The sequence below is a fragment of the Arachis hypogaea genome, chromosome 2, assembly GCF_003086295.3.
Source record: "Arachis hypogaea cultivar Tifrunner chromosome 2, arahy.Tifrunner.gnm2.J5K5, whole genome shotgun sequence".
Classification (NCBI taxonomy): domain Eukaryota; kingdom Viridiplantae; phylum Streptophyta; class Magnoliopsida; order Fabales; family Fabaceae; genus Arachis; species Arachis hypogaea.
The window spans coordinates 101718868-101743356 of NC_092037.1; the positions used below are offsets into that span (position 1 = coordinate 101718868).

General features: G+C 30.5%; 3 protein-coding genes across 3 annotated transcripts; 1 reads left to right on the top strand and 2 right to left on the bottom strand.

Moving 5' to 3' along the window:
- Positions 1-1606: 1606 nt before the first annotated feature.
- On the bottom strand, positions 1607-6918 carry LOC112758519 (ABC transporter B family member 29, chloroplastic-like). Its single transcript, XM_025807221.3, has 10 exons — positions 5568-6918; positions 4590-4676; positions 4384-4491; positions 3951-4217; positions 3552-3635; positions 3128-3344; positions 2928-3013; positions 2607-2794; positions 2330-2459; positions 1607-1962 (listed from the first exon to the last, which is right to left on the bottom strand). The coding sequence occupies exons 1-10, from the start codon at positions 6195-6197 to the stop codon at positions 1816-1818; spliced, it is 1944 nt and encodes a 647-aa protein (XP_025663006.1). The 5' UTR covers positions 6198-6918; the 3' UTR covers positions 1607-1815.
- Positions 6919-8579: 1661 nt separating this feature from the next.
- Positions 8580-10897, bottom strand: LOC112758565 (F-box/kelch-repeat protein At1g57790-like). The gene is made up of 2 exons (XM_025807273.3): positions 10587-10897; positions 8580-9839 (listed from the first exon to the last, which is right to left on the bottom strand). The coding sequence occupies exons 1-2, from the start codon at positions 10616-10618 to the stop codon at positions 8741-8743; spliced, it is 1131 nt and encodes a 376-aa protein (XP_025663058.1). The 5' UTR covers positions 10619-10897; the 3' UTR covers positions 8580-8740.
- Positions 10898-20768: 9871 nt separating this feature from the next.
- Positions 20769-22343, top strand: LOC112758570 (uncharacterized). Its single transcript, XM_025807276.3, has one exon. It carries the CDS (start codon positions 21165-21167, stop codon positions 22059-22061), a length of 897 nt encoding a protein of 298 aa, XP_025663061.1. The 5' UTR covers positions 20769-21164; the 3' UTR covers positions 22062-22343.
- The last annotated feature ends 2146 nt before the right edge of the window (positions 22344-24489 follow it).

Sequence of the window (24489 nt, forward strand, 5' to 3'; positions counted from 1 at the left end):
AAGTTTGAGAACCAAAATGCAATTTTGTTTAGACCCACAAAACCATAACAACCTCATAAATTGGAACATTGACACGTGTCAACAAAAACAATCAGCAACTGCTTGGCATTGATTTGACCATGAATACTTGACAATAATAATGTATGGAGTTATTTCTCTGTCTTTTCTTTTCTCTCCCAACAATTTGGATTAATAGGCAAATTGGTAATAAGAGCAAGAATTCATACATAACACCATTGAAGCATTGAATTTAAAAAAACAGAATTAGAAGAAGAAAAATGGCAGACTCAGACCAAACATTTCCAGCTGCAGATGTTGCTGCTGAATTGAATCTTGGGAGTAACACCAAGGTTCAAGTTGATCCTGTTTCATCTGAGGTGGCTGCTGCCAAGGTACATTTCATATTATTTATTTATTTATTATTTTTTCATTTATAACATAATAATAATGAACATGTCATTTACTATTATCTAAGAGGATCTTTGATATGTACTATCTAATTAGATTAGATGATAATTTCAGAAGAAAAAATTGTGTTATTATATTACTCAACAAAGTAATACTGAGTTTGTGTAATTAATCTTAATATCACCATTAATTCAGATAGATCACCTCCAAATCAAGAGTTTAATTATGATGTATAGTGCAATCAATGTAAAAGATAATTATTTTTAATAATGTGATATTACATAATTGGATACAGACATGATTCATTACATGACATAAAAGTATTAATTATTAAACTATTGATTGATCTTAGTGAAAGAAATTTAGGATGCATTTGGTATATGTTTTTTATTTTTTGTTTTTATTTTCAATATTTTTTATTTTCAGAATTTAAAAAAAAAAAACAAAAGATAAAAATAAAAAATATGATCTTTTTAAAAAATTATTAAAATAAAAAAACAAAAAATAAAAGCGCAAAGCAATCGCACTCTTAGTTATTGTAACATTAATTGGAATTTATTAGACTTAGGTTGAAGAACTTACGGCTTTTATTTTACTTTTTGTTTTCATCATGTATTGAATGGTGTTTCTCTATATATATGTTTTGGTTTAATTGTTTGAAGGAACAAGCTGAGGCAGAAGAGAAGAGAAAGGAAAGGAAAAAGAAGGAAGCATTGCATACACTTAAATCAGCAATTATAATCTCAGGCATAGTTGTGGCAGTGGCAGGAGCTGCAATTGTCATAACCAAAAAGTTAAAAGAGAAATGACCACACCAATTGTTGATACAAGATTTGTGTACTATCAAATTAGTTTCATTTTGCTATTTCCTCACTTTATTATTTTATTATAAGAATTAGTACACATTTTTTGGGTTATCAAATAAATCTTGAAACCCCCAAATACTATTTTTCATTATGTAGAGATTATAATATCATATATCATGTATACACATTTTATGATGTACCATGATCATTGAAATACAAGTTACAAAAATTTGTTTTCATACAAATTACTAACTAAAAAAAACTTATCTGATAAACCAACTTGTGTTAATTGAATTCAAATTCTTAGTAACGACAAACCCTTAAATAAAACTCCAATTTGCGGGCCTGTCGGATTAAGAGATATCGTGTAAAACCAAAAAAAGTATCTAATATAGACAAAGTTTAATGATTGTATAAATAATATATTTCTCTATATCCTTTAAATCAGAGTAATTTGTGATTACAGAAGGATGTACAAGATTTTCCCCTAACCTCCCCAAAAGTTAAAAAGAAAAGTAAACTATGTGTCTATACATCACCCTTACAAGAAGTATTCAAGCAGGGTCCATTATTGTGACACTAAAACCTAGCAAAAGAATATTCAAATAACAAGGCCAGATGATAACAATGAATCCTTGTGACCATTGAACATAGTTGATCTTGGAACTTCTTGTAGCTTCCCATTATCCATGAGGAATACTCTTTTAGCCATCATAACTGTTTCCAAGCGATGAGCTATCACAAGCACCTATAACACAAAAGGAATGATTGATGATTCTACAATTTAACAATATTGTGCCAAGAAAGAAAAGACCAATAAATCCAAGCAAACTATTAAAGTAGTTAAGTTCCTAATCAAGATGAAAAATAGCAGTGGAAAACTAACTCAGAAACCCCCTTTTTATGTGTGAATCACACCAATTCTTGGTTGTTTTTAGTCGGGCGCTTTAGACTTCAAACTTTAATCATCAAATCAATCCTCAAACTTTTATTTCGTTAGATAAATCAATGTTTGTATTTCTAAGAATTAAACTCGAAAGTGTAAACAAATAAGATGAATGAAATGCACAATAATAATTTGGCAGATCAAGCAATTCTTGTAGCTGGTGCCTTACCGTGCGATTTTCCATCAAGTGCTCAACGGCTTTTCTAACCAATAATTCGGATTTACTATCTAAAGCTGAAGTTGCTTCATCCAGAATCAAAATAGACGGATCTTGATAGAGCGCCCTTGCAATAGCCAGCCTGTAATTTTGAGAAAGGAATGAAGTGATAGATCAACGAAAAAGGTCATATATCAGAGCTGAGGTTTCATAAATATCCCAACCATGAAATTTGTTCTCTGCATTAACCATACATAAAACAGAAATAAGTTTGAACTTTAAAAGTTACCTTTGCCGCTGCCCGCCACTTAAGGTAGAGCCCCTCGGTCCAATATTGGTTTCGTATCCTTCAGGAAGTTTTCTTATAAACTCATCTGCATGAGCAGTTTGAGCTACATGCTTTACCCTCTCCATGTCAATTTTTGTTGTTAGGTCCCTATAACCAATGTTTTCAGCAATTGTACCTGAAAAAAGTGTCTAAAGTATATATACATCAGCATTACTGAGCACAAGGAATTCGAGCACAGTACAAGCGTGCTTCAGCGAAATGAATGCAGGTACGAATCTGCTTACTTAACAGAGAAGAAAAAGAAAGGTACGAGTTACTTACTATATCTTGAGAAACAAGACCAACATGTTTTCTCAAACTTCGCAACCGAATGTTTTCAATGTTATGGTTATCAATTAGAATAGAGCCTACATGCATAAGAATACAAGTAAAAGTTAATCATATGATAAACATCAGATCTTATATATTGATTTTAAAAGTAAATAATAGAGATTTATATTTGCCCTTCAATAATGACTCACCGGACACAGGGTTATAAAGCCGAAGCAATAGTTTTACAAGTGTTGTTTTCCCGCCACCGGAAGGACCGACAAGAGCGACTATCTCTCCGGCTCTAATGTTAAGATTCAACCCATTCAAAACATGTGGCATGTCATCATTATATTTAAAGGAGACATCACGAAATTTCAGCTCTCCCATAATATGGCCTAACTCAACAGCATCTGGTTTCTCAACCACCTGTTATTGAGGATAAATTGATCCATTATTGAAGTGCGACATATTACATTGCACGAAAATTTTAATAACAGAGTAATGAATTATGTTCCTCAGCAATCATTCTCTTTTTTCCTTTCGTTCTTGTTGGAATTTTATCAATTTCAAACACAAAGTGTTCCCTTGAACAAGATTAAACAAGTTTTTGCATATCAAGTATCATACATTCACCTTATCTTTAAACTTGGTCATATCATGCAAGCGTTCAACGGCCGGTTCTCCCTGCCTCCATTCATTGTAAGCTTTTCCCACATCCTGCGTGATTCTTTATTTTCAGATTGATAAGCAAATACAGCTCCTCAAAAGCTGAACCATGTTAACACTGCAAATAATAATTAGCAAATACAAAACATACATCTCATAAAAATGACCACAAAAAAGGTCGAAATGGAATTAATAACTTCATCAACAGAGCACAGCTAGAATCACTCCGGTACCTAATATCATCCAAAAAGGCTTCTGTAATACTAGGAAGGAAGTTCTAAAACTACAGTGGACAAGGAAAATAGACAAACAAACAAGAAAATTATCACGAGCTAATTGACGATATACCACAACAGATAACAATACCTGGATTGGTTCAATAGAGAAAAGCAATGATGTCACAAAGGAAATGAAGCTGTGGCCATCAAATGAACCTCTTGAAATCAACAGCGAACCAGCGCATAGTATGGAGAGAGTTCCATAGTAAATAGCTTGTATGACCTGAGGAATAGCTGCTTTCATCCTCCTCTTGTTCAATTTTGCATGATAGTCTATCTGAGCCAGCCTCTTAAACCTGGCACTCTCACACAACTCCGCGTTGTTTGCTTTCACAAAGAAAACCGCAGGAAGCATCTAGAATAAAAATAGCATGAATAAAACTGTGATATAAACTAATAAACAATGAACATGATCTTGCAAGAGTTCCAATAGAATAGAAGTTTGTGAAAATTAGGCGTGCCTTCAAACTTTTTCTTGAAGGTACAGAGAACAAGAAGCAGAGCAGAGTGTTGAAGTTTACCTCGTTTAGATATGCTGAGAGAGCAGCAATGCTAAGATGTGCCTCTCTAGATATCTTTCGAAGTTCTTGACCAAGATAAGCAACAAAAAGCGACATGCAAGGAATGACCTGCAATTTCCAAGCATGAGAACATTTAAATATATGCTCATGATCTAGCATTAATGAAAGTCAAGGAAGACAACTTAGTGCTATAGCCGTTCGCTCACCGTGAATGAAATCAAAGAAAGGACTGGACTTATAACTATCATCTGAGCCATCATCGCCGATAACTGGAGAGTGCTAGGTACTATGGTCTGTCATAGATTGGATTATAATCAGAGAACAACATATGAAGAGTCATTATGCAAATGAATTCAAAATTGGTACAGATTGTAAAAAAGACAAAAACTTGCACACGCAAATAGCATCTAAATGAGAATACTGCATGATAGAACAATGCTTCTTGCACATCTGCACACCTCATATCCACTCACTAGACTTTAAAAGAATAAAAGTGAAATTGTGCAGAAATTGAAACATTGGCTCTACTTGACAATCCTTACAAATATGTCTATGCATGTTAGCTAACAAGGCATACGGATAGCCTGGTAAACCATGCCTAACTAAGAATTTTTCGAGGAAGATGATATGCATAAGTATATGCATGAATATCATGTTCCACATTGACACAGAACATTCGTTCTACACACCACCTAAAATGTTACAAAGAAATAAATAAACTTGTTCAATAAATCAGACCCCATTAAAAAGACTTAGTTATACTTAACCACCAAAAAGCTCATGCTTCTACAACTAATATATCAGAGCAAAAACAATGACTTAATCTCAGAAAACTCCTATGTCCTCAACCTAGGAAGTCAAATTATTCCAGTACATGAATCTTGTACCATTTAAGTGCTCAAAAAAATTGTAAGAACCCACATGAATAAAAGGTAGATACAACATTACTTTTCCTCCACGGAAGAGGAAATAATCTCTCCTTGCTCTCTCAACACAATAAATTTCCCTCTTGTATGTAAGTAAGCTACTTCTATCTTCTTAATTATCCACTAAAATCCTAACATGGTTTGAACTAATATACTAGAACAAGAACAATCCTTACTCTAAGAACATACAAAAAAATTCTCAAAAGAGTGTTAACTATGATTCAGTGATTTACTATAAGAAATTATGTTCTTACTCACATTAAGAACAGAATAAACAGTGTCAGCAACATCAGAAGCTTCAGCAGTGATCCTATAAGCAATGTCCCCAGCTGAAGCACCACCTTCTCTTCCTTCGAAGTAACCAAGCTCCCTCTCAAGGACACGGTCAAAGACATGGACACGAACCTCGTACACTGTCTTAAGGGCAGCGTCCCAAAGAAGGGCATGCTGCCCGTACCCGGAGACCAAACGGGCAGCCACAAGACACAACAAGATGAGACCTTGACTTCTCAATTGAGGTCCATCAATGGCGGCGTTGCTGAATTTTCCGAGTCTAGAGACGAGCTGGGAGAGGGAGAAAACTGAGATGGCGCTGCAGAGCCAACCCAAGATAATGGGTTTGCGGTTTGAGATGAGAAAAGGTTGCAGGAATCGTAAAGTTTCGTTCTTTTTGGTGTTTGAAGAGTTTTTGGTTATGGAGGTGGTGGAGCTGTGGATTCTAGTAGAGGAAAGCGGTGGAGGGTATTTTGGGTAATATGGAGAAAATATGGGTTTTGAAAATGGTGTTTTGGATTTTAGAAGGAGGATGTGGTGGTGGTGGTGGTGGTGATGGTGTTGGGTTGAGAATTGGAATGAAGGTTTTAGGAGGAAGATGGAATTGGAGGACATTTTTTTTTTTCCCCTTTCTTTTGGGTGTTTATTTTTTGTATTTTTATTTAAAATTTTTTTGAAGAGGAAGGTGGTGTTATATCTTATATGGAGGTAATAGAGAAAAAAGAAATATGATCAAGGGAATTGAGTGACTCATTCACAAGGTGTTATATATATTGATTTTGATGAATGAAATTGATATGGAAGTTTGATGATAATTTTTTAGTCAAAATAAAATTTTGGAGGGTAGTAGAAAAGAAGAGTATTCCATTAATATTGATTGGAGTTTTGGTATAATTTTGTGAATAAAAAAAAATTAGAATTAGACTCATTCCTATCAACCACTTTTTGGTGGAAATTACATAGTTTTGAGGTTGAAAAACCAACAAAGGGGATATAGTAATATAAAAATGGTATGTAACCACTACAAATTAGTCACTAAATTAATTTGTTATTAATATATATTTATATTTTGGATTTAGATCCTCTAAAATTTGAATTTCACTTTAGAGAGTAAAGTGTGATCTTTCACCATTAATTTCATAGGTGGGACTTAGAATTCATATATTTTAATATACATTTTATATACATGATTTTTGTGTATAAGTAGTATAATCAATCATAATATAATCATTATTGAAAGTGAAAAATATCTTGAATGGTTTGAGAATTGCTAGTTGCTCTCTTAATACATAGGAAATGTTGAAAAAAAATTAGGAAAGAAATTGTGGAGGCTTCTATTTTTTTTTCCAATCAACACGTGCCATATAACCATATGAGAACAAAGAAATAATGGCTTATTCTCAAGTACTTGAACGTTTCTTTTGATTGAAATAAAAATCTGAACTTGTGAACCAAGTTCAATCTTATGCAGCTGTGCAAGAATATGCAAACATTTGTATGGAGAATATGCTCTCTCTTTTTTGTGTGTTTGTGAAGTAAAGGAAGCTTCTCTTCTTTTCAATAAGCATTCCATTCCCACTTTCTTTGTTTGTTTCTAGCAAAGCCAATTCGTTTGTGAATTAGGTACATTTAATCATATGCCTTTTCTTTTAGGAAAAGAAACCACATGCATGCATGAACGAGTTTCTATTGAACTATGTGAGATTGGAAATGAAAATGCATGATCACAAGTTGCATTGGCTTCTTGTACACTTGTGAGTCGTTTAATCTTCAATCACAATGTGATGTGATTTGTGTGAAAATGAAACCAACGGTAGTTGCCTCATTTGAACTTCATTTTAACTACATCCATAAAGAACAATATTTTTAGTACTTATTTTTAATTCAACATTGAACTATTTTATTTGGACATATGAAGAGAAGATCGATAAAACATCTAAGATGGGAAATCAGATGAAAGACAAGTAAGTGAAGAAAGATAGAAGAAAATCAGAAAAGGCTATAAAGAAGGTAATCAAGAAATTCATGTGTAAAAAATCTTACTATAAATATGATTGATGTATGATAGATCTTAATAACGCCGTTTAATCTATGTAATCGATTCTACTTAATGAGACAAGACTTTATTATTATTGAACAAACACGTACTCTTCTCTTTTATTAAGTGCGAGAAATTAATATAATGCGATTTTCGTGTCACATCCGACTCTTGAAGACAATAAATTGGCTCAATATCCAAACAAAAGTGAGTACAAGTATCATTCTTTTCATTTATCATCATCAAAATTCAAACAAGGTCATCTTCTTGTGTCTTTTGGAGATTATTGATACGCCAAATTCTAAGGTCCTTATCAATGTTGAGCTGTTACACTTCTTTAATGAAAAAAATCTATCCCTACAAATTGATGGTCCAATTTTGTTGACACTAATTAGTAGTAATATACCTTCTCAATTCACCAAATAGAGAATACAAGCTTTCATTCTCTGAGATAGTAGATGGAGCTATAGATTGAATTATGATAGCAACCAAACCAAACATTAATTGAAAGATGAAAATCTTCATAGATCATGTCCAACATATAAGAAAACAAATATTGTGCATAAGCACTAAATGATAACAACTATCATTTGCCATTGAACTAAGGTAGAACAACCAAATATAACAAGGCTAGAAAGTTCCAAAACCAAAGAATGGACCGTCTTCGTTTAGAATCATATATATGCACACACATGTTTAACTTTAGTAGGTTAAAGTTTCACAATTATGTTTCTCAAAAGCCACTCATAATCAAAACAGATGTTGAATCTAGTTATATCAGAAAATAAAGAAGTAAACTAAGTTGCTAATTTCACTGGTTGGACCATTGCATTGATAGTGAATAAAAAAAAATACTTTTTTTTTCTAGGAAGAGAAAATCCTATAAACAAACATTAGTATATAGTTAACTAAGTGCATATTAGACTACTTAACAAGCATTGATAATCAAATAAACCACATCGACAAAAAGTTCCTAGTATACATAATTGCTTAATAAAGCATAAACATAAGCTGGTTTATTGTCCACATCCAAATGTTATACAAGTTAGAAACTGCATGATAACAAATAGCATTGTACATGACTATAATGGAAATGCTTACTTTTCTCACTAAAATTCTTTCATGTGAAGCCAGAGAAGTCCTTTGGCGGTTCAATCCAAATGTTCTCGAACGGGTCTTGTTCGCCCCAATCGTGGCACTGCTTCCGAGGATAGTATCTATAGTCATCCACGGAGAATGATATGCAACGCTTTCCATAAAATCGAACTTTGGAGAAGTACACGCTGTTTCTCATCATTCCTGGAAGGTCAATCCTTGAATGAGATGATAAGAAACTAGCAAAAAGGGTTACTCCATCTAGTGTTCTCATCTCTTCCCATTCCATTATTGACTGGTCTAACTTAAAAAGAATGGGATTTTCACTAGAACATGTATAAATTACTATGATATCTCCATTATGCTCTGTCATAAATTTTCCTTTCCACCAATTTTTGGCGAAAAAATTCTCCGGGCACTTTGGAGGAGGGACCGAAAGAACACTCCAACTGCGTTCAGATGGGTCAAAAACCCCTAGCCAACCTGTGAGACTTAGGCAATAAAAGAGTCCATTACAAAACACAAGCTTATTCCATATGCTACTAACAAAAGGCAAGCGATTTTGGTAATTAACAGTTTTCCATTCTGTTGCCCCAGGATAACATGTGCTAATAGCCACGATTGTGGGGCTAACATGCTTAACGGTAAATAAAACACAGCCAGGCGATGTTGGAGCACAAGAGAAGGCAACTATCTGGTATGCCATCTCAAATCTTGGCAATTTGATCACTTCTCGAGTAAACGGATTAAAGAAGAACACTTGGTGAGTTCTGGGGCGGTATAGCAATAACCAACCATCTTTTGTGTAACAAACTCTAGATCCACTCAATTCGGTCAACTCAACAGAGTAAGTCTTTCGCTGCACCGGGTCATAGAATTCATACAAATCACCAAATTTCGGAAAATACATCAACCATGGTGATTGGTTTACGATGCGTACAGCAATAGCAACAGGATGCCATCTCTTGCAAACAACAGATGCACGAACATTATCGTCTAGAGCTAAACGAGATAAGATTAACTCTAAGAGTTCCGCAGGGAGATCAGACCAAGTTTGTAGTTCTAAATTTTCATTTTTCACCTCAATTGCCAACCTTCTATTGTCATTAATTGTATCAACTAACCTGAACAACAAGAAACAAGTGTCAGGTGAAACAAAGCTTAAAAGTTCTCAGCGAAGGAAGTAAGAGATTTATAACATCTCAAATACATGATATACCAATGATAAACAACAATAGAACTAGAGTAAGCATAGGATAAAGGGGAGAACAGAACTCTTAATTTGTCATTTAGAAAAGCTATAATTAAGAGCAATCACAGAACTTATGTTCTGCTTTTGTTTAAGATTCCTTTGATGCACACCTAAGGCGTTGATTTTCCTAAGTTTGTTAAAGATGACTGTAATTCTACAATAAACATATGGTTGAAGTGATACCAAACCCTAAGACACAAAGTAAAAACAAGTCATCAAATTTAATGTTATATACTATGAACTATGAAGCATCAAATTCTTTGTCTCAATCAAAGGCCTAGTAATCTGATCTCTAAGAATCACATTACAGTAACACTCAATTAACCCCATCTGTCATCCAATTTACCAAAGCTAAACCGCTAAAAACCTGATCTGATCCGTAAACCCTAGTGCAGTGCTATTCTCCTTTCTTATGAAATTCAAACTACAAATTACAAAATTAAAAAACCAAAATTTCTTACAAATTACTAAACACACTGATCCATCATGAGATAACCCCATATCCACAAAACTACTCCAATTAAAGTAAATTAAACTAAATCAAAATTAAAGAAAGATAAATAATTTAGGGATGCTAATTCGGAAATTGAAAATTGAATAAGAAAGAGGAGAAGCTCACGATTTCAGCTTTCTCCTTCTTTTCCCTGACATTACGAGAATCCAATTGAAGATTGAGCAACAAAAAGGAGCTGGATTCTAGAGAGAGAAAGAGAGAGCTTAGGGGAAAAAACTGAAGAGAGAGAAAGTTAGCAACTTGAGAGAGAAAAATGATAAGGAGAGGAGAAAAAAATTGGAGCAAACAACACACAAAGTGAGTGATGGCCTGTGTGGCACGTGCGAGGCGGCTACTCTCACGTGTGAATCACGTGATAGTCACGTGACCATGCTTTACCTAATTGGCTAGTTGCCTTTAGTCCTTTACTAGTGCTACCCTTTCATTTCAGTGTATGGGAGAATATCAACTTTGGGTGAGGGTGAAAAAGCAAAATGGGCAAAATTGGAAATTAAAAATATCTTATTTTTATTCAATTTAAAATTTTTAAAATGAAAATGTTGATAAAATAGAAACCATTGATTTTATAACTTTCATAGAAGGGTTATGTACGATTTTGGTCTCTAACGTAGAGGTCGAAAATTTATTTCGTCTTCAGTCATTTTTCACTACAAAATAGTCCCGAAGGTCTAACTTAGTTTTAAAATCGTCCTTCGGTGAAAATACCTCTTCCCTCTTCTTCTCTAAAATCAACCAGAAGCAGAAGCGCAGAGGCACAAACAAACGCAGAAACAGAAGCAGACAGAAACAGAAAGTAGAGACAGAATAACAAGAATCAAACAAAAACAACCAGAAAAACAACAACAATAATAACAATGGATAATGGAATTAGAACAACAACAAAAGCAAAACCAGAAATAGAAGCAAAAACAAAAGCAGAAGCAACCAGAAGTATCAACAACAACAATGGAATAGAAAGGCCTAAACAGAAACAACCAGAAGCATCATCATCAACAACAACAACAATAGAATAAATAGAAACAAAATACCTTCCTTTAAATCTGAAAAATTAAAGAAAAAGGAATAAAAAATTGAAACAACATTGCAGGGAAGGGTTGCGATGGTGGTAGGGGAGGAGGTGCTGCGGCAGTGAACTGCGAATCACGAGGGGAGGAGAGCTACGGTGGTGGTGGCAGATCACATGGAAAGGGTTGTGGCATTGATGGCGACGCCGCGAATTGCGACGAGAACGGCGATGCGGTGGTGACAGGCTGCAAACCGCGACGAGGAGGGCGCTGTGGTGGTTGGCGGCGCCGCGAATCGCGACGAGGGTAGGGCTGTGGCGACGAGAACATCTCCATTCCTCTCTTATCTTTCTCTCTCCCTCTGCTCTCTCCTCTCTTGCCGTTAGTGTGAGTGTGTGCTGAGGAAGAAAGGAGCACCGATAAGAAAGCAACGGTACGACGAGGAGTAGCGGCGGCGGCATGGATATTCCCCACCTTTTCTTCTCCTTTTCCCCTCTTTCCTAGAAACAACACCCTCCAAAGCACGACATTTTCTTCCTCCTTTTTCCGTTTTCTTTTTTTATTTTATATTTTTTAGTTAGGAGTAATTTGGTAATAAAAATAAAAATTTTGGTAAAAATGACGATTTTAAAACTAAGTTAAACTTTTAGGACTATTTTGTAGCGAAAAAAGGTCGAAAACAAAAAAAAAATTTCAGCTCTACGTTAGGGACCAAAATTATACTTAACTATTCATAAAATGTGTGTCTTATTATTTCAATTTAAAAAAATTAATCTATAACTTTATCATTTTACTAATTTTTTTACTTTAAAAAATCTCGATTCATTTTTGTTAGGGTTTATGTAAATAGTTTTTCTTTGAAATATTTTAATAATATATCACACAAAAAATAGTTGGAAAAAATTAGGTACCTAATAACTACTCTTAAAGTCTAATACTAAAAGACCATTTAAGTAAAGTGAAGACTTGTATGTAAGTTTATAAGTGAAGAGTTTGATTGATTGTTATTTTATTTTCAATATTTGTTAGGATAAGTTACTAAAATAAATTATTTGTAAACTAATATTACCGAATTATAATTTTTAAATATTGTATATAAAAATGTAACTTTCACATATTTATGAAAATTGTAAGAAGGATAGGGTGGATTAGGTATTACACGTAAATCACATAGGGGTATAGTAGTTTACGTTGGAACACAAAAGAAAAAAAGAAACCGCAGCACCTCTTCAACGTAAACTACTATATTCTTCTGTCGGTTTACGTGTAATACCTAATCAGTCCTATTCCTCTTCCAATTTTCATAAATATATAAAAGTTGTAATTTCATATGCAATATTTAAAAGTTGTAATTCGATAATACTGATTTGTAAATAATTTATTTTGGTAATTTATCCTATTTTTTACTTTTAATTTTTTAAAAAAATAGAAACAAACAAAATGAAAAAAAAATCAGTTAAATCCCTCTCTTTGTCAATTTATTAAGATGTAATTGGATTAGTCTAAAAATGATATTAATATATTACCGAGCAAAATAATTGTATATCATTTTTCAATTACTTAATTTTATTTTGAAAGCTTTTAAATTAGAGAGTAATAGAGATAAATATTTTGGTTAATGAAATTCGATTGATGATCATAATAGGGGTGGTAAACGGGTCTAAATCCGTCGGGCCGATCCGCGTGACCCGTCAAAAAAGGCGGGCTGGGCTGGAAAATTAGGACCGTTAAATAGTAAAAGTCCGCCTAACCCGCACCGCTTAAATCGTGGACTTTGGCAGGGCAGGGCGAGCTTCTCCGCCGGGCTTAGAATTTTTTTTAGCAAAGGGTATTTTTACAATTTTTTTTACCAAAACCCAACTTACAAGAGAATGAAGATAAAAATTGAGTATTTTGGATTATATTTAGTTTGTTTTAAAGACAATATTTATAATTATGTGTTGAATTATGCTTATTTTGCTTTGAAAATAATATTTATAATTACAAAGACTTTAATATTTGTGAATATAAAAATTATAATTTGTTTATACTTTTAGAAATTATAATAGTTAAAAGTAAAAAATATGAGAGATTTTTTATGCCTTTATATATATTATTTAATAGTTAAAAGTAAAAAAAAAAAGAAGTTATTTGGCAGGTTTAGTCCGCCGGGCCGCCAGCCCGCTATTAGGCAAAGCAGGTTAGGATTTTAGGATTGTCTCACTAAGCGGATCGGGGCGGACTTCTCCGTTTGCCACCCCTAGATTATAAGTATGAAAAAAGTTAAAGGAAGTACTCAAGTAGCAAAATGGATGCTGAATATGTAAAAAAACATCATAATTATACACATTTTGCGATCATATTTGATTAATATAAAATTTAGTTATTAGTATAAAATATATGTTAAAATATAAAATATGTATTAAAATTAAATTAAATAATAATATTTATTATAAAGAGATAATTAATTTTAATGTATAAATAGTATTTTTATTAGGACTGATTTAATAATAAGAGATTTAGATAGTATATATTAAATTAAAATGAAAACTTTGTTACAAAAAAATAATACCCTCTGTATTATTATCCAATCGAAACACAGGAAAAGAAATGGTGGTTGCCCTTTACAGCCTTACATCTAATCACCGGCAAGCTTTGTTGGGTCTTTTGAGTATTCGTTTGGCATTTTGTCTTCTTTTGGTTGGCTGGTAAAAGCTGGTGTGCCAGAAACTCCCATCACCATGGTCAATCTCTAATTGTTTCTTGGCACGTTGAAAACCTTTGTAAATTCATCAAATCATTCATGTTCTCCTTTATTTTATTATTTTCAGAAATATTTTATTCAACAAAAAAATAATTATATAGTTGCTGAAGCTACATTAAAAAGAGAGAGTGAGATTAAGAAACTAAGATCGAAAAATAGAGGTTAAATTAAATATTTGTATTATATTTAGGATAAAATATATTAACTAAATTATATTTTAGTATTATATTTAGTTTAAAATAAATATAAATTAAAAGATAAATTTACAACGTTAAATAAAGATATTTTTAAGAATAAATATTATTAAAATTTTATCAGTATTTTTAAATGTTTCAGTCTTTTGTGTTTTTATTTTTTAAAGATACTAAAATTTTAGTTTCAATTTTTGGCCACTAAGCACAATATTGAGTTTCAATCTCTCAATTTTAGTCTCTAAAAACAAACATTATTTTAAAACTATATTGTTTTAGTTTTTTTTTAATAAAAAAAAGTTAGAAAAAAATTAATATAAAGAGCAAATAATGCTAAAATATTTTTGTTTTGGTTATTTGCTTATTTTTTTAATAGAATATAATGATCATTTTAATAAGTATGTACCATTTAAAAAAAAAGATAGCTAATATGAGAAGGGAGTATTTATTCTTCCCTGGATGTGACGGCAAGCTTTAACTTCTAAGTTATACACTTATATTTAAACTAATAATCTATGATCAATTGAATTATTAGTCATTGGCTTTGGCCACAATAAATATTATTAAATTTGAAAGGTATATAATAAGATTCACTGATTAAATAAAGTATAGATATTCAGTACTGTCTTTCTTATAATAATAATAATAATAATAATAATAATAATAATAATGAGATAGTCAATATAGGATTTGAATCCTCTAAAGTTTGAATTTTACTTTAGAGAGTAAAGTGTGATCTTTTATCTTTGAATAGTTTCTCCTTCATATTTATTTTTGGTCCCACCTATGAAATCAATGGTGAAAGATTACACTTTACTCTTTAAAGTGAAATTCAAACTTTAGAGGATCCAAATCCGTCAATATAGCATTTCCCTCTTCATATATACCTAACTTCTTCTTCTTCTTTTGTCTAGTTTGATTAGTCAATAGATAATTCAAGCTTGAGTTCAAGTCTTCAAGATATTTTAGGGTATTGTGAGTTCTTTGGGGTTCATATTAAGCAACATTGACTCTCCATAGATAGATAGGGTCCATTTGTATGAGCAATATGATGCTCATATTTGGGTCTAACATGCAAAAATTTTCAAAGACAATTCAGTTAATTCTCCAAAATGGACATGTTATAAATGGGCCTGGAATGATACTTGTAAGAGAATAGTTGCCCACACAACTACTCAAGTAAACCCAAAAATAAAAAGGATTCAAATTTCAATGTAAAAAAAAAAAAATTCAATTGACACCTTAATTTAAGTGGTAAATTGTATGTCTTTTAATATGCTGTATCCAAGTTTAAATCAATGGCCAATGGGCAGCTGAGGCTTAAGCTCAAATGATTTTCCATGTACCTCTTTTTTAATATGTTGTATCTGAGTTCAAACTGTGGTTTGGAGATTGTCCTTGTACTAAAATTGTTTAGTATTTGTCAAATTCAAATCAGATAGTTATATATCAGAGAGAAAATGATCAGAAGTTTGTCAATAAAAGTAAAAATAGTAGAATAATTTAATTTTGGGAGGATGTTTGACTAACTAGTGGTGTGTTGAAAGACATGTTTTTAAGATTTTTTTCGATCTCAAACTTTAAAGGATATGTTATAAGGGATTGCGGGTTTTGGAATGAGTTAGAGTGGACTTGGAGTTTTCAATGGAGGAGAGAGTTATTTTAATGGGAGCTGGAACTTTTAAACCAACTCCACAAGATCTTACAGTCAGTTAAGCTAACAACTGAGAGAGATGATAGAGTGGTCTGAAAATTTGTTAAAAGTGATATTTTTTCGACTAACTCCTTTGTGCAAGTGTTGCAAGAAGCTGTTCTTTTGGAAGAAATAACAAGCTATAGTTTCACTAGTGCTGTTTATAGGGGTTTCGTCACCAAAGGTCGAGTTGTTTTCTTAGTTTGTTCTGGTTGAGAGGGTGAATACTAAAGAAAAACTATGCAGATTAGGTGCCATTAACCAGCTTGATAATATGTGTTTTATGTTGTAAGTCTGTTGAGCCTGTTTTTCATCTGTTTGTTGGTTGTGATGTGAGTTCATTTGGCAAGTGTGGTGTGTTTGGCTGTTTACTCTTGAAAGGATATGGACTGTGTCAGGTACACTAAAGCAACACTTTGAGAGGTGGACGAATGATTCACTAAGAAAGAATGAGAGAAAGAGATGGGTAATTGGATCTTTTGCTGTTATCTGGACAATTTGACTAAAAAGAAATAATGGAGTCTTCAATAATCAACGTTCAGGTGTAGCAAAAATAATAAACAGGTCCTTTATACTCTCCGACAAGTGGATGGGTGATAAACTCTTTAGTTGTTGATGGCAATATCAAAGATGAGTAAGAGTTAGTTTACATTTCAAGTTATTAGATGACAGTTTATACTTTGAATTATCCTATTAATTTCGATTTCTTTATTTTACCTTATTATGTTGAGCACTTTTAATTCCAAAAAACATTTTTCGATCGGATCCTAAGCATGGAAAACTCAACACTTACAATATAGCACCAAAGATTGTGTGAATTGGTGATGATCATAAGAAGAAATGGTATATGGATAGAATTATTAGCTAAGTTTATATAAAATTTTGCTTATGATTTATGGCCCTTCATCGTTAAAGGATAAAACATTGTCCTATTATTAAGAGCATGACTATAAAAGAATGAAAGTATTCCTCATAATAAAAGATATTAATAAGAGAAAATATTTAAATTCATCTCCAACAAATTTTAAATTAAATATTTTAGCTTTAATTTTAATAAAATTTTATTATTTTAAAAGTCATTGAAAATTACTTACATTATATAAATTAGACTCTCTATCACTTTTAATAAAATTTTATTATGCATATTGAATAAATATATTTTTAACAAATTTTATTATCATATAATTAGATAAAAAAACATGATAAGACAAATTAATGGCTTTGCAAAGGCAGATCAATACAATTCGAGAACTTTTAGAGTAACAATAATTTGGGAGAAGTGTCAAAACTAAAATTTTTTAAAGACCAATTAAGTGTTTATTACTCCGATAATAATAGAAGTACTATTTTCTTCACTTTAGCAGTGTGTTACACAACTTAGTAATTTTATTTTATTTATATGAAATTATAAACCCTATATAATACAGTTCGAACAATGTATATATTTTAAGAATATTAGAAAATAAACATTTTTAATAAAAAATATAAAATATAAAATTAGCTAATATTAACTCAAATATAAAATAAATCTAAACAATTTAAAATATAAATATTAACCACCTAACATTTGTTTAATCAACCCCCCCGGCCCCCTCCTTTTTTTTAATCGCTCTAAAAATATATCAAACCATATTATCTGCTTATTGAAATTTTAATAATTTTTATATTATTTTTACAATCAATTACATATTAAAAAATATTATAATTTCATATCATATTTCTATAATCTGTATATCATAAACGTTTCTAGAATCAATAAGGAGTAGTGCTACTCAAAGCTAGGTTTGATAAAGAATAATTATCCTAATATGGCTGCTAGCTAGCTAGTAGCAACTTAGTATAATAGAAAAATATATTTATCATTATTCTTTTTTTTTTGTGAGTTTGAAAATAATGTTATACCTAAGCGTGATTTGACTTCAACACTTTTTCAGCACTAGTAGACATAATCAAATAACCCCACCTCTGAGTCTCAATCCAGTGTTTGTTCACATCTTCTAGAAATGATAAATTATTTATATATGCCTTGGCTCTATCTAATTAACTCGGCGTCTCAACATTAAACAATAGAAATTTTATGTGTACTTTTTGGTGGTACATAAAATTATGGTTTAATTCTTCACTTAATTTTTATGATTTTATTAAATTTATAATTAATTTTTTTAATTAAATTTTTATATTATTTTAATTTTATAATTAATTTTTTATTAGTATAAAAAGTATTAGAATTAATAAAATATTTTTTATAAATTAAAAATATCTATAATTAAAAACTTAAACAAATATTTGATTATGTATTTTTTAAAAAATTTCCATTAATTTTAACATTTTTAACATAAAAATAATCAAATTATAAAATTAAAAATAATATAAAAATTTATTTATTAAAAAAATATAAAATCTAATTATAAACTTAATAAAATTATAAAAATTAATAAAATAATTATCTTAAAATTAATTAAATATGCATATGCAATAATTCGAATAAAGAGTATGTTATATCTATTAAAATATGCATATGCATATGTTAATTAATTTGATTTGGTGTTTGAATTTTATATTAGGAGACTAATTTAATTGTTGACTGTGAAATTCAACAATCTAAAATGATTAAAAACTTAAAAGATAGATCTATCATTGATTGTTGTCTCTTTTGTATTGCCACTAACGATTTGATTCAATTTTTTTCTTTAAATGATTTTGGGGTGATTCACACCCTTTTGCAAACATTATTATAAGCTATGAACAACTCATATAAAAAAATCTATATATATATATATATATATATATATATATATATATATAATAAAAATATTTTAGTCATTTTTTATAATAAAAATATTATAGTTATTTATTTTAAAAAAATATTAATTTAAATAATTTAATATTTGATTCATTATTTTTTTATTATATCAATTTTATTTAATCTAATTTTAATAAAAATAATATAATTTAATTAATTATATATATATTAATGTTTTAATTAATAAAATACATCTTAAAAAAAAGACATTTTAAATTTTTTTATCTAAATAATTCTCATAAGTTATAGTTCTAATATGACAGAGAAGTCTCTTTTAATAACTTAATGCAAGATGAAAGTTATCTTTCCATAAGAAACTTTTTTAAGGCATCTTATATTAGGAAAATCCAGTGTTAGTACATATATATTATTGCATGTTATCAGGTAAATGCATGGAGCCACACAATATATGTATATAGTACCTTTTTTTTTTCTTTTACGATATTCTTTATGTCAAAGATTAATTTATTATATATCTAAATTTTATTTAAAAATTTATGGTTGGTTAATAAATTATTATATAAGTAAAATAAAATTTAAACTCTTAATACTTATTTAAATAACAAATAAATAAATTGATCACTTAACAAAGGTGAAAATTCAGGTGACAGTCGATTTCACAAAAAGTTGATAATTAATAGTCGTTAGATAATTTGATTAATTTGACTAAATTTTCGTCTAACGGCTCTCAACTATTAACTTCATGTAAAGTCGACTACACCTAAATTTCCACTGCTCAACAAACTTAAATTAGTTATAATACCTATTTATTTGGTAAGAAGTGTGGATGCTATCTCTTCCTCGGTTTTTAATTTAATTTTTACTCTCACTTTTAGTTGAAACCTAAACAAACCTAACAAAAATTAATGACACCTACTCCAATTAATTTCTTAAGTTTTTCCTTCCCTTTTCTTTTAACCTTATCCTTTGGTAAGTAAATCAGTGGGCTCATCTAGCTAGCTCGCAATATTTTTCTAAAAGGTTTTTCCCCAGTTAGAAAAAGTTGTTTTCTGATTTTATAAATAAAAAAATATATTAAATATTTTTCACATGTTCCCAAACGTAACATTGATTCTCGCAAAAGAATCGTGTCTAATATGGTAATAAGCTTTAGTGAATGCTTTCGATGATGTGTTAAGGTTAAACACATCTCGTGCATACTAATCAAGTAATCATATAGGATAATAATATGAGATTGTAACAAAGTGGAATATTATATATTATTTTATATGCACTTTTTTTTATATATTTTTTATGTAATTAATAAAAATAAAAAGAAAAGAAAAAAATATACAAGATATATTTAAAAAATATTATTTATATACCAAATATTCTTGATATTAGTATAAAAATATACTTATTATTAATAATTAAATGTGTATTTAAAATATTTTTAATTAATAAAATAAAAATATATTTAATTATTAAAAAATACTAATATCAAAATAATATTTACTATAAAAATGTATACAAAATAAAATTGATAAAGAAAATAGTACATACAAGAATATATATTAAATTATATATCACAAAGCAATTTAAGAATATTTTATCAAGTCAAGCAAATTAAACTAAATTCAGTTCCATGTCACCCCTCATTACTAATTAAATCACTAATTTTTAATTCCTTACCGTCATTCAAAAGTAGAATATAAACTTGCATTGTATATAATGAGCCAAGCCATCCACAAACATTCACAACCATTATACAATAAAATAATATTGTTCTAGAAATTAAAAAAAGAAAGGCAACGTACCCTAATTGGTATTCTAGAATCTAGAACAGAGGCAAAAAGAAGAGTAGTGGAAGGTGGAAACTAGTTAGAACAAAAGTAAACAACCAAAGCATTATATTATATTATATTATATTCTTCTTATTTATTATTATATTATTACCAGTTTAATTACTATACTACTGTATGCATGCACTTTGCTTTGAGATTGCTTTCGTATTCTTTTGACAAATGGCCCAATTTTTTGGTTTTTAAAAAAATGAAGATGCTTTTTCTATCTTCTTCTTTTCTACAATAAAATTTTAAGAATATAATATTCTCTCTCATACCCTATGAAAAAAAAAAAGAGATATGAACAGAAGAATATTCATTCAGTCCTTCATATAAATACAACACAAGGATTAAATACGTTACCACCGTCAGTACTCAACAGAAAACAGAAAAAAACAAACTTCGAAAGCCTTCTCTTTCTCTCTCTGAAACTGTGTTTTAAACGATCTAGGGTTACAGAATTCGATGCCACAGGTGGATTTGGAGTCGCTGGTTTCTGCATGCGCCGGAGGTTCCTCCGATCGGAAAGTAGCATGCGAGACAATCGCCGGCGACGACGATACTACTGATTGGCCGCCGCCGGAATCGATCTGGCTCTCCGGCGAAGCTGAGTTCGACTGGTTGGACCGAAACGCCGTCGTTTACGAGCGGAAAGAATCCACGAAAGGAAGCTCCGTATTCGCGACGTCGAACCCTGGCTCCAACAACAACTCTCAGCGATTCTCCAAGAATCTGATGAAATCCAAAGCTGCGATTATCGGACTACCGAAATCGCAGAAATCGGCGTTCGCTGACGCAAGCCAGAGCCGCCGCATCCACCACAACCGGCAGGGAAACGCCAGGCTGTTTCCGAAGCGGAGCGCTTCCGTCGGAAAATCTGACTCCGCCGTCGTCGTATACGAGCCATCGTCGCCGAAGGTCTCGTGCATCGGTAGGGTTAGATCAAACCGGAACCGCCGTTTAAGAACTCGCCAACGGAGCATATCCTCATCCACCGCCGCTGCAGCTGCCACCTCCACCGTCACCATCGCGAGACAAAAATCTTGCCGGAGCGGGAGACGCAAAACCGGTTTCTTTGAAAGCCTTCGCGCCATTTTCAGATCCGGTCGACGAGGAAAACCGGTTCAGAAACCCGATCCATCTTCGGAGGATTCATCGACGAAGAAGAAGAAGAATAAAAGAAGCAACAGTAGAAAGTCGCGCGGTGACAGTAGCAACAAAGCCATCCAAAACGACGAGTCGTTTAACGAATTGGTTTCCATTGAACCTCCCGGTTTGGGTAGCTTGAACCGGTTCGCATCAGGGAGAAGATCCGAATCGTGGAGTGTAGTAGGTGACTCGGAGATCCACGTGGCACAGTAAAATTTTTTTGGCGCCGTTCAAGTTCGGTTGGCGATTAGTCTTGAATTGCGGGCCCCAAAGTGGTTTAAAAAGTCGTTGATTGCTTACGTGGCACGTTGAAAACGGTCACTAACTGTTTTCCTCACTCCTGTAAGAAGATAAAATGTATTTTTACAGCGTCCTTTTTTTCTTTTTTCTTTTTTCTTTTTTTTTCTCATTGGAAAATAAAAAAAGAAAGAAGATAGAGATAGCATGTAGTTGTGACTTTGAAGCGTGATATAATTTTTCTCCTTATTTTGTAAATATACGTGTTGCCATGTGCATATAAATTTTATGTGGAGCTGCTTGATAATATAAAAAATTACACTTAAACAAATTAAATTTGTTTGTTTAGATTAAGTAAAGAATGTGAAAATAATTTATTTACTAATATGATAAATTTTTTATATAAACTAAAGTTCTTACAATGTATATAAACCTTTGACTATGTATATAAGCCTTTGAAAACACTTGATTCTATACTACGAATAATTACTTAATTAGTATAAATAATCCAAATATAATCCAATTCAACTCTCTTGCTTTTAACTTTTTAAGTCAGGATGATGTTGCATTTAAGTCATTGAAAGAACTTTTTATATACAAATTGCAGTTATTTATTTATATAGAATCTTATGCAAAATTATTATTTGTATGTGTTATTATTTTATTTGAATATTTTGTCTATTTAAAGTTTACTTATTTTCACACAAATAGTTTATTCTCAGTTTTGGAATTAAAAAATATAACTTTTATACATTAAATATAATGTAAGATATTTTTATATATACCAATATTTAATCATATATTTGCACATGGATTTTCAGATAATGACATTGAGAATCAACTCTATTTGTATATGTAATTGATTGCGTATGATTGCAAATATATTTACTATGATAGTGCATAAAAATTGAACACAAAAATTAACGTAAAAGCACAAAGATGTAATTTTAATAAATTTAGATTGAAATTAAATAATATATAAAAATTGAGTGAACATAATCAAACACTATGCCTTTAATAAAATCATGAATTAAATTTTAAGCCACTAATAGCCTAACAGTCTTGTGGTAAGAAATTTGTGTTTAGATTGAAGTTTTGAATTCCTGTCATATTGTCATAAATCAATGTATCGAAAAAAGAATCATGAAGTAAATTACTTATATATTAGTCTAGCTAGTGTGAATTTTGTCACTTGTAGCTGATAACGATTTTAATATAGTAGAATGAATACTAATGTTTGACGACTCCAACACATTTAATTGAGCTAGAAAAATGCATAATTATCCAAGGTTAATTATGTCAAAAATTCCATATAATATTATTGAAGGTCATCAATTTATAATATGCTAGTATTATTTAATTTATATATAAACAAAATGAATGTTCGGTCTTATATATATCCAGTCATTGTTGACTGGTCAGTGAGGAGAATATGCATTATATTTTTTCTTTAAGGTGATGATTTGGAGTTTGATATGCTTTCCTTTTTTGTTTTCTAGTTGCTAATTTTATCTTCTTTTTTCTTAGTCAAACATATATAATAAGTATATATATAAAAATAATCAATGATATTATTTGTACAAATATTTTTTAATTAAATTCAATTAAATTAATATAAATCTAACAAAATAAAAAATATGTTCATGTGTTACTGTTTTTCTTTTTCTATATTTTTTTAACACAATTTTTTTGTTAGAGTATACAGAAACTTATTAATATGGTATAAAAGCTTTTGTACATAGTACAATAATTTTTATATATAACACCAAATTAATGATATAGTATAAAATTTTTTGTATATAACACATAAATTTTTGTTATAAATATATTTTGTTGGTTAGGTGAATTAATATTTTGAATATACAGTCTTTTAAAATTTTATGTATCGTATACTAAAATTTATGTGTTGTGCGTATTTTATTAGTTGGATATTAATATTTTAGATATGTGATCCTTAAAAATATTGTGTTGTGTATAAAAAATTCTGTATTGTGCATATTTTGTTAGTTAGATATCAATATTCTAAATATATAATCTTAAAAAAGATTTATATTATTCACTAAAATTTTTGTGTTGTGTATCAAAATTTATGTGTTCGAATTTTTTAAATATATATAAAAAAAATAAAAAAAATGAAAATGACACAATAATAATAATAAAAGAGGACGAAGATAGAAAAAAGAAGAACATCACAATAATAATAAAGAAAGATAAAAAAATTGAAAAAAAAAAAAGAACGGACACGTATGTACGTACGAAGAAAAAGTGTCCCATGACGTTAAACTTCATTAAAAATGTGTCTGGCTATCTAATTTTATTAATAAATAATAACGTCATAGGTTCACAAAGTAAAATGTCACTTTTGAAGTGGATTTGAAATCAAGGGATGTTGTTGTTGCCGTGT